We start from the raw sequence: 13,904 nt of genomic DNA, 5'->3' as shown, positions 1-13,904 counted from the left end.
TGATAATTTCTACCTGTCTTTTTACATTACTCATTTTTTTCTTGCACGTTGTCTGCTTTTTTTCATTAGAACCTCTAGCTTAATTAATTTTGATAGTTACTTGGAATTCTTGGAATGATCGTTCCACCACCCGTCATGCCAGAGTCTGGTTCCTGTGCTTTCTGTCTCTTCAAACCGTGTTGTTTCCTTTTTCATGTGCTTTATAAGTTTTTGACCAAGTTGGACAGGATGTGCCAGATGAAAGGAGCTCACAAGCCTTTAGTGACCTTCGATGGGGCGTGGGGGGCGGGATACATTCTGTAGTGCTCTAACTAGGCCTCGTGTCTTAATGGGTCTGTGCCACTGGCTGACCCTCGTGTCCTCCTCCTGTCCACTGTGGGACAGGACCCGCCGCGGCAGCTGGACTTTTAATCTCCCTGCCCTTGGGCAGGGATTGGGCTCTTGGGGATGGGCCTTGTTAAGAACCAAACACTTTGTTCTGTCTCTGAATGGCTACTTTCTCCCCTCCCTCTACTGGGGGCTGGAGGGGAGTTTTCTCTCCCCTTCCTCTCCCACCTCCCCCCCACCCCCCCCTCACCCCTCACCTGGAACTGCGGCACTCCCAGAGGTGAAACCTGGGAGCACGTGGACCCTCCCTCCCTTCCTGCCAAGATTGGCCATTGGGGGCTGGGCCCCAACTTGTGGGCGCAGAGGCTGTGGGTCGGCTCTTCCACCTGCTCCCCCTGCAGGCTCTGCCCGAGGCGCCGTGTGGGTCCCTCTGCAGGCCTGTCTCTGTTCACCCTGGGACTCCTCCTCTGGCCACTTGAAAGATTCCTGATCTTGTGCAGCTTCTTCCCTGTTGGGGCAGAGGGAGGACTCCGCTCCTCACGTGCAGGCTTCTGAGAGCTCCCGCTCTCCGTGTTCGTGCCTCTGGCCCTGTGTGGTGACTGTGAAGGCCTCGGTGGCCTTGAGGACCGCCGTGCGTCCTCCTAGTCCATCTGCAGAGCTCCGGGGTCCTTGCACATGTGGTGGTGCACCCAGCCTGGAGCGTTTGCACCCAAGGGGCCGTGTCTCCACGAGTGTCGATGCCCGTTCGCCAGAGCAGAGGCTTCCCTGGGAGCGGCTCGCTCCTCTCCGGTGATCTTGCCACAGCCCTCCTGTGGCGGGAGAGCGAGCCCCGTCGGGACACGAAGTGACAGGTGGGCCCCAGCGTTGCCTGGCACGTGGGGGCGGGGGCAGACAGGTGCAAGGCCGGCTGCCCTGTCCCAGTGAGCTCCATGTGGGAGGCAAGGTGGCCCTGACACCAAGGGGGTAGGGTAGTTACCGTGGACCCCCAGCGATCCTGTACCGTCGGGTCTGTTTGCCTGTCCGCTCTCCTCATCCTGTCCACCCCAAGCCTAGAGACATTCTGGGGTGACGGCGGCGGGGTGGGGTGGGGCGTTCAGGGAAGTTTGGTGTCCTTCCAGGCTGTCTTCCATTGTCCGTGAGCTGTCTGCTTGTCTGCGTGGGGGTGCCCGGGCCGCTGGGGACAGCGGGGAGGACGGCGCTGGGCACCCGGGACCTGCCTGTCTCACCGTCTTCATGAACAGGGACAGACAGCCCTGCACTGACCGGTTGGCCGTGTGTCTGCGTGTTCGCTTCACTTTGGAATTGTAAGTGGAAGTAAGGAAGTGTGTGTGAGCATGCATGCTCTCAGGGACAGCCAGGGATGGCGGATTTGCAGATAACCCCGGAGCTGCCTTCTTCCAGTCAGGGGACCGCTAGACTGAGCTTGTGGTCACACTTTCTTTGTTTTCTTTATATTTTGCTGCCTAGCGTGGATTTTGATCACTGTAGTCAGGGGTGCTTTTGCCGCATCCCACGGATAGCGTTTCCAGTTTGATTTTCTTCAAGGTCAAATTTCATTGTGATTTTGTCCTTGAACTGTGGATTAAACAAGATTGTGGTTTAATTTTCAAAAACAGGGGTGTTTCCAGATATTATTAATTTCTCTTTCCCTTCTGATGCGGTAAGAGAACAAACTTCCTAGGAGTTCACGTTGTTTTAAGTGCATGGAGGGTTTGTGCTATGGGTGGCAGATGGTGTGTCTGAGTGAACATCTCAGGTGAGCTTGGGGGAAAAAACCCGTGTAGTGTAGGCTCTTTGTGGTGTTCTGGTCTTCTGCGTCCTGTCTGATTTTCCACCCACTCCTCACTTCCTTGACTGAGAGAGGAGAGCTCACGTCTGAATGTCTAATTGTGGATGTGTTGATTTTTCCTGTCAGGGCCGTCGGGTTTTGCCTCATGAACTCCAGTGTTCTGTACCCAGTGCACGTACCGTCAACCTGTTAAATGTGCCGGCTTCTTGATTGACTCTTACCGTTTTGAAATGTTGTCTTGATCCCTGATAACTTTGTCCTGAGGTTAATTTGTGTGATGCTAGCAGTTGTCCCATCCTTTTTTATATAGTCTCTGAATTCGTGTTTGGACAGTCTTCACTTGGTGCCATTATCTGTACCGTTGAGGCTAGAAGCTCCTTTGGCCGGAGATAGTGCTCTCAGTCCATGAGTTTTTCTCCACCGTCTTCTGTTTGGGCTCACGCTCTTTCTGGCAGTGGATCTGGAGCCAGTATAATCTTTGTTTCTCTGTGTTGTTTCTTTTTTAAATTTACTGTTTATTTTGAGAGAGAGAGAGAGTGTGTGTGTGAGCAAAAGAGGAGCAGAGAGAGAGGGTGAGACAGAATCCCAAGCAGGCCCCGCAATCTCAGCACAGAGCCCAACGCAGGGCTCGAACCTGTGAATCATGAGATTGTGACCTGAGCCAAAGTTGGATGTTTCACCGACTGAGTCCCCCAGGCGCCCCTGTTAGGCTGTTTTAAAGTATTTCACCGGCCACTGGTTTCCAGAACTGTGATTAGGATGCGCCCTGGCAGGTTCATCCTTGTTTTCATCCCACGTGGGCGTGGCTGAGCTCACTGGCTGTGTGGCCACGTGGCTGTGTGCGCACCACATCTGGAGAACTCTCTGCCACTGCTGCTTCTAGCTCTTTCTTCTCTCCCGGTGCGCTCCTCTCTTCGTGAGTGTGGTAAACCATCCCGTTTGCCATGTGTCAGGCCAGTTGACACGGGCCGTGAGGGTCCCCACGGCCGCTCCTGTCCCCACCGTCTTTGGGTCTGGTCCGCTGTTCACCATGTCCACTCATCTTCATTTCAGATCATGTGTTTTCACCATTTTGATTTATTTCTTTCCTTTTCTTCCCCACATTTTTCTGTTTTGAGTATTGTCTGTCGTCCTTTATATATTTGAGCAGATTATAGCTCTTTTAACATCTTTGCTGTTAATTACATTCTGGTTGTAACCCCCTTGGCGTGGGGTATGGTCTGCCACTTTCCTGCGTGTCGAGTGGCCTCTGTTGGGGTGCGGGCCATTTGAGACGTGTGGTGGCGCATTGGGACTGTGTGGCCGTGCTCGGACTTTGTTCTGGCCACCAGATGCCCGGGTGGGTCTGGAGCAGCCCTCTTGCTGAGGGGTCACCTCTGTGTGGTTTTTACCAACTGCCCTACGGGTTTGAAGAGGTGGCTGGCCGGACTTTGAACAACTGCCATCCCTTTTCACCCCCAGATGTTTGGAGTCCCTTTGAGATCCCATTCGCCAGCACTCTGCGCCCCCCCCACCCCCCGCCCCCGCCCTTTTGTCCTCCCAGCCTGGGGCACAACCATCCCGTTCTCCTTGCTCCCCTGTGGGCCGGGTCTGCGCATCACTCTGATACCACGGGCCGGGCGGGTGCACAGCCTTCTGGTGCTGTGGTCCTGTGCCTCAGCCGTGCGGTGTCTGGGTCTAGGTGTCTCACATCTGCCCGCTTTCTAGTGGCTTGTCGCAGGAAGACAGCTTCTGTAACTTAGTACTTTACGGCCAGATTGTCACTTGTGTTGTGTTTTTTGTTCCATGTGATTTTGGGTTTTTTATGGCAGATCTGGGGAGATGAGCTGTTGTCCTTGCTATCTTATTTTCCTAGAACCCCTTTTATTTCCTTCTTAACAATTAAATAAACAAATGACTTCCTACAGGTTGGCTCTTTATGGCTTATTTTCATTTCATGCCTTTTTTTTTTTTTTTTTTAATGTTTGTTTATATTGAGAGAGAGGCACACCCACAGAGCCCTAGTGGGGAAGGGGCAGAGAGAAAGAGAGACACAGAATCCGAAGCAGGCTCCAGGCTCTGAGTTGTCAGCACAGAGCCCAGTGCGGCAGTCAAACCCACGGACCATGAGATCATGACCTGAGCTGAAGTCGGACGCCTAACTGACTGAGCCACCCAGACGCCCCATTTCATGCTTTGCATAGCAGTTTTTTAGAAGTTCATTTTTTCCAAGGTCTGAAGTATTTTTGTGTCCAGTTTTATTGACTTATGCTCACTTCTCTTTTAGGCCATGCTGGTGTGTCTGCAAGCATGATGAAGAAAAGGACGTCCCACAAGTAAGCAACTCTGAAACTTGCTTTTAGATAACAGGTTGTGGCCTTAGGTGACGTAGGACTTGAGATGCCATCGTGCTGCCCTCTTCTCCGTGCTGAGCAGGTCATGCCCCCTGTCTTTGGCCTGTCCTATGGCTGCCTAGGCCTGTCCTTCCACTCTTGAAAGCCTCCGGGCGATGATTTCCCCTCCAGCTCCCAGGGGTTGCGCTGTCTGCAGGAAGCCCCAGTGGTGAGGGCGGCGCTCTCCCGCTTCCCTCCTGGGAAGGGCTGCGTGCTCTCGGCATGCAGGTTCTCGGCTGCGTCTCGGATGCGCTGCTGACAAGGAGGGCCTTGTGGCTGGAGGGCCTGAGTAGTATGCCGACAGCTGCTTGCTCACTGCTTTTCTACATTTTCAAGTACATGAGAAGCTTGAAATCTAGAGAAAGAATACGCCTGTTGAAAGATATTTTAAAAGGCTGTGTATTTCAAGTGACCAGTACAAGTCCTAAATTCTGTAGGTACCAGAGCGAACAAGCCACTTTTCCCTCCCTTTAATCTTTGTGTATGACATAGTTACGTTTACAAAGAAAATTGAGGTACTGTCTTAAATAAGACTGTGCTTGTACTGAGTTACATATTTGAATAGATTGCACAAGTACCCACCGGGTCCTGGTCACCGCTGCTGCACCATGGGCGCTGCTCTAACAAGTAGGTTCTGATCGTTTGGTCTTGATGGTAGACTGTTAACTACAGACCAGGCCCTCTGACCCTAGCTGGCACCTCCCGAGCCTCTCAGTATAGCAGTTCTTTCCAAATTGTTCATACCGAAGTCACCACCCTGTGTGGTCGAAGGGCCCAGGGCGCCTTGGCTGCGGTGGCACATCTGGATGACGTTAAACGTGCCCTTCCGTAATGTCGCTGATCTGAGCACACGTGCCCCCCGTGTAAATGCGTGCATGCATAGTGATGTAAATATTTGTCAGGTTAGGTTCACGAAGTGTCCTACAGTGTAAAACTGTGAAGTTGAGGTCTATGTGTCCCTGAGGGTTGATAAGGCATTTCCCAGATTTCATTGGTATGCCCATTACTAATGTTCGTGGTTCTGCCACGCCCACCGAGCTGGTAATCTGTGTACTCTATCTCCACTGATGGCGCACCATTGCCATAAGTAATCAGCCATCTCTTGGCCCAAGTGGGAGGTAACAAAACAAATACAAGCTGTAATATCAGGTAATTCTAAAAACTTAGTGGGGAAGAGAAGCAAGTTAGATGTTGATTTGCAAGACCAGAACAGTTCATGCAAAATAGATTTTACCAGTTAGTTTAAAATAACTGGCTTTCAGAGTGTAATGTGCATTCAGTTTTACCCAGTTTTATACATTTCTGGATATCTCTGGTTGGAAGTTCCTTTAGTTAGGATTTCAGGCATTCATGGGTTTGTGCGAGGGTTTCACATGCCTGCTCGTAAGCACTGCTTTCCATGGACTCGTGGCTCTGATGTGCTGGTAATGCCCCCCGCACCCCCAAGCACAATAAATAAATGCCTATCTGTTAAAACTTCTAAGAATCTGCTCCCCTGTGCTCTGCAATGCAGGGAGCTCAGTCGGGTGCTTGTTTCAGTGAAAACAAGCTTTCAGTAGACAGCCTTGAACTTGGTACTCTGTAGCCAGAGGGCGCCACGGGAAGAAAGGACACACTCTCAGTCCTGTTCGCCTGTCTTCTGATCTCTGTGCATATCTGAAGACGGTTGGAAAGAAAGAGTCTGCACATTTCACAACAGGTGGCCATTGCTCACTGCCTCTGGATGGGCCCACAAGGCTGGTGGCGAGGCCCCTGGGCAGGAGCTGGCTCGAAGCGGGGAGCTGGGTGGTTCAGCTGGGCGCCTTGGCACGTTCTTCTGTCTGCCTGGGACCCTGCTTACCGCGCCTAAAAATCCTGGTCTGGACTGGAATGGTGGGGCGTCAGCTTTTCTCTATAGACAAGGCTTTCTGCCAGCAAGATGTTTATGGAAACCACGAACAGAAAAGCAGACCCGGAGCCTCACTCTGCCCTTGCTGCCTCCACTGTGGCCCAACAGCGAGTGAGGAAAGGTACAAGGGACCCACCGCCTGCAGCCACTGACCTGTGGCCTTGTCTCCTCTCGCCTCCTGTGTTTCTGGGAATCTGAGCAGTAACTGCACGTGCGGAGGGAGTCATAGGAGCTCCAGGGGACGAGTGTGGCAGCCCCGTCCCCGTGGGTATCAGCAGGACTCGGAGTCGGGTCCGTGGCAGTGTGAGCATTGCTGCAGCAGACCAGGGACATTGTGTAGCCGCATCTTGTTCTGGTTTTTCAAGTGAAGGCAGCACACTTCCATGCCTCCTGCCGACCAGGCCCCCCACTACATTTTGGGAACAAGTTGGTAGGCAGGCCTTTCCCAGCTTTGCAGGACGTTGTTTGGGAAATGCATCTGCAGGGAAAGTATACTTGGCCCTTGAACAACATGGGATCAAGCAGCACAGGGCCACCTGTGCCCGGATTTAAGTATGGCACAGAACTAACTATGAGCGTATTTTCTGTTCCTTGTGATCTTTCTTTTCTCTTTCTTCTTTCTTTCTCTTTCTTTCTTTCTTTCTTTCTTTCTTTCTCTTTCTTTCTTTCTTTCTTTCTTTCTTTTCTTCTTTCTTTCTTTCCTTCCTTCCTTCCTCCCTCCCTTCCTCTCCTTCTTCCTTTCTTTCCTCTTTCTCCTTTCTTTCTTCCTTTCCTTTCCTTTCCTTTCCTTTCCTTTCCTTCTTTCCTCTTTCTCCTTCCTTCCTTCCTTCCTTCCTTCCTTCCTTCCTTCCTTCCTCCTTTTCTGCCTGCCTTTCTCCTTTCCTTTCTTTCTTTCCTTCCTTTCTTTCTTTCCCCATTTTTGAGAGAGTGAGGACGAGCAGGGGAGGGGCAGAGAAAGAGGGGGACAGAGGATCTGAAGATAGTTTGATCTGGGGCTTGAACTCATGAACTGTGAGATCATGACCTGAGCAGAAGTTGGATGCCTAATGGACTGAGTCACCCAGGTGCCACCCCCCCCCCCCCCCCATAATGTTCTTGATGATATGTTCTTTTCTCTGGCTTACTGGATTGTAAGAGTACAGCAGAGGTTACATACAGTGTACAAAGTGTGTGTAAATTGTTCATGTAATTGGTAAGGCTTCCGATCAAGCTATCAAGTTTTGAGGGAGTCAGAAGTTATACTGGGGGTCAGCGCCCTGGTCCGTGCTTTAAGGGGCAGCTGTGCATCTTGAAGGGAAGGTAGAGTGGGGGGGATCTCAGGCGAGATTAGCCGTAGCGGTTCTTTGTTGCAGTCTTCAAACAGAAATCCGGTTCTTTGTCTTCCCTAGTTGGAGTAGTGGATGCCTTTCCATTTCAAGGCACTGTCAGAAAACACGACGGGTTTGGGTGTGTTTTTAGAGAAATGGACCAGGGCTGTTACGCACTAAGTAGAGGTATTTCCAGCCAGTGCTTTTCCATTTGTTAAATCACAAGCACCAGTCACTGACCCCAACAGCGACAGAGACAACTCCCCTCGTCCTCCCCCTCCCATCCTCCTTGTCCCCCCCTTCCTCCTCTCCCTTCCTCCTCCTGGAGTCCCTGGCGTGTCCTCAGGTACTTTTCATGGCACCCCTGTCAAGGAGGAACCCTGGGCCCTTTGATGCAAGAGGTTAACTGACCAGTTTGGGGTCATGCAGCTGAGAAGTGACTGAGCCAGGGCTCCCAGAGGGGACAGCAGGATTCTAGAGCACACAACCACCACACCGTGCTTCCTTGTGGAGTGGTTGCTTGTCTCATATTGGAAAAGCAGGTTACACAGACAAGGTAACAGTGAAGCAGGCATCTACATGAAGTGTGGTGGTGCTGTCTTAAATTGGACAAAAAGAATAATACTTCTGAATCGACTTTTAAGTGCTTTTTACACCAAGGAAGTGAATAGTGTATTGGAAGGCCTTGGCATTGGGAGGTTGCCGCAGACAGCTCTGGCATTCTCTGGGACAGAGTAATGAAAGAACCCATAGTGTGTGGATGGAACCCCGACTCCCCATCTTGTTTTTATATCGTCATTTTGAGCCGGCAATGGCAGCATCAGCTGTACAACTTTTATTAAGCAACAAGAACCAGAAAAACTTTCTCCTTACTGGTGTGCATCTTGTAAAAAGACAATTATGTTGATACAATCAGTAGTTTCTTCTGAAATGTGCTGCAACACGAGTAAGGGAACTGCTCTTAGAAGACAGTACTAAATAGAATAAGGAAAGTGTCAGTAATTAATTTGTGCAACATAGTACACGGTGCGTGAGTGGCATTTCCTGGTTCACGGCAGAATGGTGCTGGTTGAAGCTGAAGAAGTGTGGTCCCTTTAAATACTGACCACCAAAATAAGATCTTCCAGTCCCGGGGAGGAGGATGTGCTTTGAACACAGAATCTCTTTTCTGGGTGACAGAACAATTAGCGGGGTGTGTTCCAGACTTCCTTAAAGTGTCCGGCAAGGCACAGAAAATGCCCCTGCAATCCAGCTTACCTTTTGGGGAACATGGGTACGTGGAAACTAGTGTCGGTTTTGACTGGTGCTCCCTAAGGTATGGTGCCTGGGGCAGCGGCGGCCCGGAGCGTGTGCTGGAAGGTCTGGGATCGAGGAATCTGGGGCCAGGTGCGGGCCTTGCCCACACGCTCCGGGTGGTCGCTCGCCTGCCAGAGTCTCCTCCGAGGCCCATCTGAGAGGTACGCGGGCTCGTGGGGAAATCCGCTCCTGCCGTACAGGGAGAGTGGCTTTCTGCCGAGGGGTTGGCCGGCCCCGTCTGCTCCCCGGGGGCATCCCCATGGGCGTACGAGAAGAGCCGGTCCCAGTCGTGAGGACCAACAGCGGCGCATCCCTCCAGAGCCCGGGGGCCTGTCTGTTGTTCCCAGAGGCGGCTGTGGAGAGAACCAGCAACGCGCTCACAGGTGCGTACCTCTGGCGTTCTGTGCTGTCCTCCTCGAATCGTTGGGATCGTGACTCAGTGCAGCCCTTTATTTGCGTGTGGCGGCAAGTTCAGCCGTCCTCCCAGAGCGAGGTGCCTGCCGTCCACCTGCGGCAGCACTGTGTGTGTGTCGGCCTCTGGAGGCTGGGCCTGGAGAGCCCCCTAGACTCTTCGCAGGGACGCACACGAGCTCGAGGGCTGTTACGAACACGTGTATCCAGGGAGAATGTAGGTCCGCGGCGCCATATTCAGGCAGCCCTTAATTTCTCTTAAGTTTGTTTATTTCGTGAGAGAGACAGAGCGAGCAGGGGAGGGGCAGAGAGAGAGGGAGGGAGACCGAGAATCCCAAGCAGGCTCTTCTGAGAGCCCGGAGCCTGCTTTGGATTCTGCGTCTCCCTCTCTCTCTTTGCACACCCCCACCCCCGCTTGCGCTCTGTGTGTGTGTCTCTCTCTGTCTCTCAAAAAAAAAAAAAAAAACCCAAAAAAACATTAAAAGAAATTAAGCTGAGCTGAGGAGCTCTCTGCCACTTTGAGTTGAAAAGGAAGCCCTCCGAAAAGTGCGGATCCAGAGTGGACCCTGGAGTCTGTACGGGTTGGAGACTACAAAGGCTGGCTGCAGCCGAGGTGGCCGGAGGAGAAACCAGCCGTGGAGGAGGTTTGCCTGCCCCTCGTCTCTGTCCCAAGGCCTCTGCTCGCTCCGCTCCTGGCCACTCTGCAGCCTCCTGGGTCACTGCTGCTTCTCCGATCCTACACCTCCTGCTCAGACGTCGGGGCCCAGCTGGGCCTGAAGAAGTACACCCGCGCTCCAGACGCCGTGGTCTCGGCTGGCACGGAGCACAGGAACGCCGGCGACTGTCGGGCACCTGAGGAGCACTGACCGCATGAGAGAGGGTCACACACGGCGGGAGAGCTAACCAGGAGTCTGCGGGCGGCACCACCGCACCCAGACGAGGCCGACCCTCAGAGCTCACAGAGGAATCGGGAGAGGAAGCGAACGTTTACGGCCGATATAGGAAGGCTTGTTAATTAAAGAGACACGGTTCAAGAAAAGGTGAAGAAACATTTGTTTCTTATCTGTCAGTTTGATAGAGAGGCTGAAATTCAAGCCTGTCTGTTTTACCTAATTCAGGAGAGCTTGGTCTGAGGCTTTCTGGAAGGTGAGCAGTGTCAGGGGAGTGGGATCATGGAGGAGAGGCCGGAAAGTGCTGTGTTCCTCTGCTAAGGAAGGGCCGGTGGGTGAAGGATCCAGAATAAATGTAAGAGAGGGGCACCTGGCTGGCTCAGTCGGTTAAGCTGAGTCAGTCTGACTATCTCAGCTCAGCTCACGATCTCACAGTTGTGAGTTCAAGTCCCACGTTGGGCTCTGTGCTGGGTGTGACGTCTACCTCTTGAAAAATGAAATGGGGTGGGTAATTTTGCACAGCTGTCTTTAGATTGGTCAACTGCTAGTTGAGGGGTTGGATCCAGGATAGAAGCTCTTCTGGTTGTGATCTGTATTCTCCAAAAAGCCAGGACCGGGGTGATTGTGTGCCTGTGCACGTACGGAGAGAGATCAGAGGCTGGTGTGGCAGCTCCGGTCCCAGGGCAAAATTGCTTCCTGTGAGAACACTTTTTCTTAAGACCTTCAACTGATTGGATAAGGCTCAGCTACATTATGGTGGGCCATCTGCTGATTTACAGGTTGCCTTTCTAGAAAAATGCCTTCACAGAAAACATCTAGGGTAATGATTGACCACATAGCTGAGTACTGTGACCCAGCCAGGGTGACAAATTTAGATAAACCGTCACACTGGCAGAAATGCTGTATTTGCTTATAATTTTGGTAGTAATGGTGGAATGTTTGTGTGAATTAGGAAACGGTGCATGTGACTGCATTCCTTAGTGAGGTTGGGAATCAGCCTGTTCCTTTGCTGTGAAGAAAGCCTGATGCTGTACACAGCATGCATCGCTGGGACTTCTGCTGAAATCTCACAGATGGTAATTGGTTGTCTGAGGAGACACATGATGCTGAAGATCCCTGTGCTCTCCCGGCGATACGTAAGGGCTGAGGTTCGCGGTGTCTGCTGCCGAGTTCCTGGGCGGGCAGCGCTGACGTGAGCTCTTGGCCCTGCCTCTTCCGTGCATCCAAGGGAGGGCGATTGTCCTAGCTACTCTTCTGTCCGGTGGGTGGCCCTGCCTTGCGCACCCCTCTCTTTCCCTTTCCTCGTGCAGCCGTGGGGACGCACCCAGGGCTGGCAGGGGGCCGCCGTGGGGCCACCGTGGGGCCGCCGTGGAAGCTCCCGGGCGCTCCTCGGTTCTCTGCAACCGTCCTGTAACCTCCCGGGCCTCTGCGGTCAGTGTGGAGGCCTTGGCTCACATTCCCCTTGCCGAGAACCGTAAACTCTGCTGTTTGGTGGCCCCAGTGTCACTGTCTCGTTCTCCCGTGATGTGGTCCTCGTGCCTGGATGCCCACGAGATGTTCTTTTCCTTAAAGAATTTGTCTTAACTGGAGGATGTTCGCGTCAGAGGTGGGGTCTGTTTTCCCAGGGCTGCCTGTGCACATGGGTGTTGTTTCTCTCGGGGTTTTCCGTGAGTTGCGTCAGTGTCCTAATGTCCTACAACAGCTAGGAGCCCATGTCCATTAGTCACAGCTGTGTCGTGTCCTCCCAGGCGGGCCCCGCCGCATCTGTTGGCCGTGCTCCTCTGGGTTAGTCCTCGTTTCTGAAACGGCTTCCATTCTGGTTCTCACTCCCTGCTCTGGCCTCTGGTGTGTGCCTGGCCGTGGGGAACGGTTTCCATCTCCCTCCCTTGTGGGCAGATGGCCTGTGCGTGTGCCTCCCGACTGTTCCGTGTCATCCATGTGCGGCCGTGCCACTGTCCTCTCGGGCCCCATGTGTGAGGAGGGTGGTGGCTCCCTGGATGACCATCCCCTGCAGAGCTCCGAGCCCCTCTGTCTCCGTAGGGCTCTGTGGGGTCTTCCCTTCTCAGCCACCACCCCCCCCACCCCCGCCTTGTCAGCCTGTGAACCCTATCCTCCTGGAAGGCAGGTCTGCTGGGCGCCTGCAGAAAACCCGCTCAGAACCTTGGGAGCCCTTTTCCACCCGACGTGAGCAGTTTTCCATCTGGGATGATCTCCCTCTTGCTGAGGAAAGGCCTGCGCCAACAGATGCGGACCTCGTTGGGCAGCGTTCAAGGTTCCTCTGTGTCACACTCCCTCTAGATTTACCAGCTCGCCTCCTTGAAAGTCCGTACATCGTAGCTTTAAATATCATAGCCTACAATAAATTGTTTTTTTCAAAGTTTGTGTGTATGCCAGTCGGTTACGACTTTCGCTCGTGGTGTAGACAGAGATCTCTGACCACCGGACGTTCTCGGCTGAGCATGTGCAGTGCCCCGGGGCCTGGCTGTCCTCTCTGTCCACGCCCAGCTTGGTTCCTTGTCCGAGACTCCTAGGTGGAGCCCAGATGCCTTCCCTGATACCAGGACCCACGTGTGCTGCTTGTAAACGTTGCATGTAGATTTTCCAATTGTTAATAATCTGGAAAGAATGTGGTTTGGTGTTGCTCCAATAATTTCTGATAATACATTGTTTGTCAAAATTCAAGTCTTGTTTCAAGTTACAATTTCAAAATTCAAGTCAGAGTCTGTTTCCTAGAGAAGTACTAACGGTGTAATGCCTGGATGCCAGCCGGCCTGGACTGCTGGTTAAAGAGAAGTTAAAGGTCTAGTTTTTTCTCCTTGATTAAGGTGGTGGGGGCTCATCATGTGGGCACCAGTGGGTGAGATTGAACAGTTGCACGTTTCTGCTTGACGAGAAGCGGGTTCATGTTCTGTAAAGCCGTGTGCATGTATGTGTATTTTATGCGGTCAGCCCTTCTCTATCTATGATTAACCGAGGTCACTGTGAGTTGACTGCAGTAATAGAAACTCACAGTTGAGAAAGCGATGCTCGTGTTCCATATCAGGGTGAAGTTGCTGTGGCAAGTGCTGTTCCTGCGCCTGCCCACAGGGCGCACAGGGAGCAGGACGTGTGCACACGGTGACCCGGAGGGCCCCTGGGGGCGCCTGGACCCGGAGAGCATGCTCGCTAGCAGTAGGGTTGGGGGTCGGGGTGTGTACTTCTGACATGATACCTTACGTGTGTTATGTGTGAATGCAGAAAACATCGGAGCAGTGTGGGGCCGAGCAAACCCGTTTCCCAGCCCCGGAGGAACATCGTAGGCTGCAGGATTCAGCATGGGTGGAAGGAGGGGAATGGCCCTGTCACCCAGTGGAAAGGAACCGTTCTGGACCAGGTGCCTGTAAATCCTTCTTTGTATCTTATAAAATACGATGGATTTGACTGTGTTTATGGACTAGAACTTAATAAAGATGAAAGAGTATCTGCGCTCGAAGTCCTCCCCGATAGAGTTGGTAAGTTCTCTTTACTATTTGTGTGTTGTATTCTTTACAAATGATTGTCGAAGTGATTGCTTTGTGATTATTCTTTTGCATTATTGGTATTTTTATTTTTTCTGGAGTGCAGGCACTCCCGATATACTCTTAA

The 13,904-nt window shown here is 52.4% G+C and overlaps 1 protein-coding gene across 2 annotated transcripts in view; it reads left to right on the top strand.

The window, feature by feature from the left end:
• SPIN1 (spindlin 1) overlaps nucleotides 1-13,904 on the top strand; it is a 76,776-nt gene that overhangs the window by 49,232 nt on the left and 13,640 nt on the right. For both annotated transcript variants that reach the window (XM_047831505.1, XM_047831506.1), the window contains exons 3-4: nucleotides 4,383-4,431; nucleotides 13,518-13,771. In XM_047831505.1, the coding sequence (XP_047687461.1) occupies nucleotides 4,383-4,431; nucleotides 13,518-13,771 (303 nt within the window). The remainder of the gene's footprint in view (nucleotides 1-4,382; nucleotides 4,432-13,517; nucleotides 13,772-13,904) is intronic.

Source organism: Prionailurus viverrinus, chromosome D4, assembly GCF_022837055.1.
Source record: "Prionailurus viverrinus isolate Anna chromosome D4, UM_Priviv_1.0, whole genome shotgun sequence".
NCBI lineage: Eukaryota > Metazoa > Chordata > Mammalia > Carnivora > Felidae > Prionailurus > Prionailurus viverrinus.
This window is presented reverse-complemented; position numbering and strand designations above follow the sequence as displayed.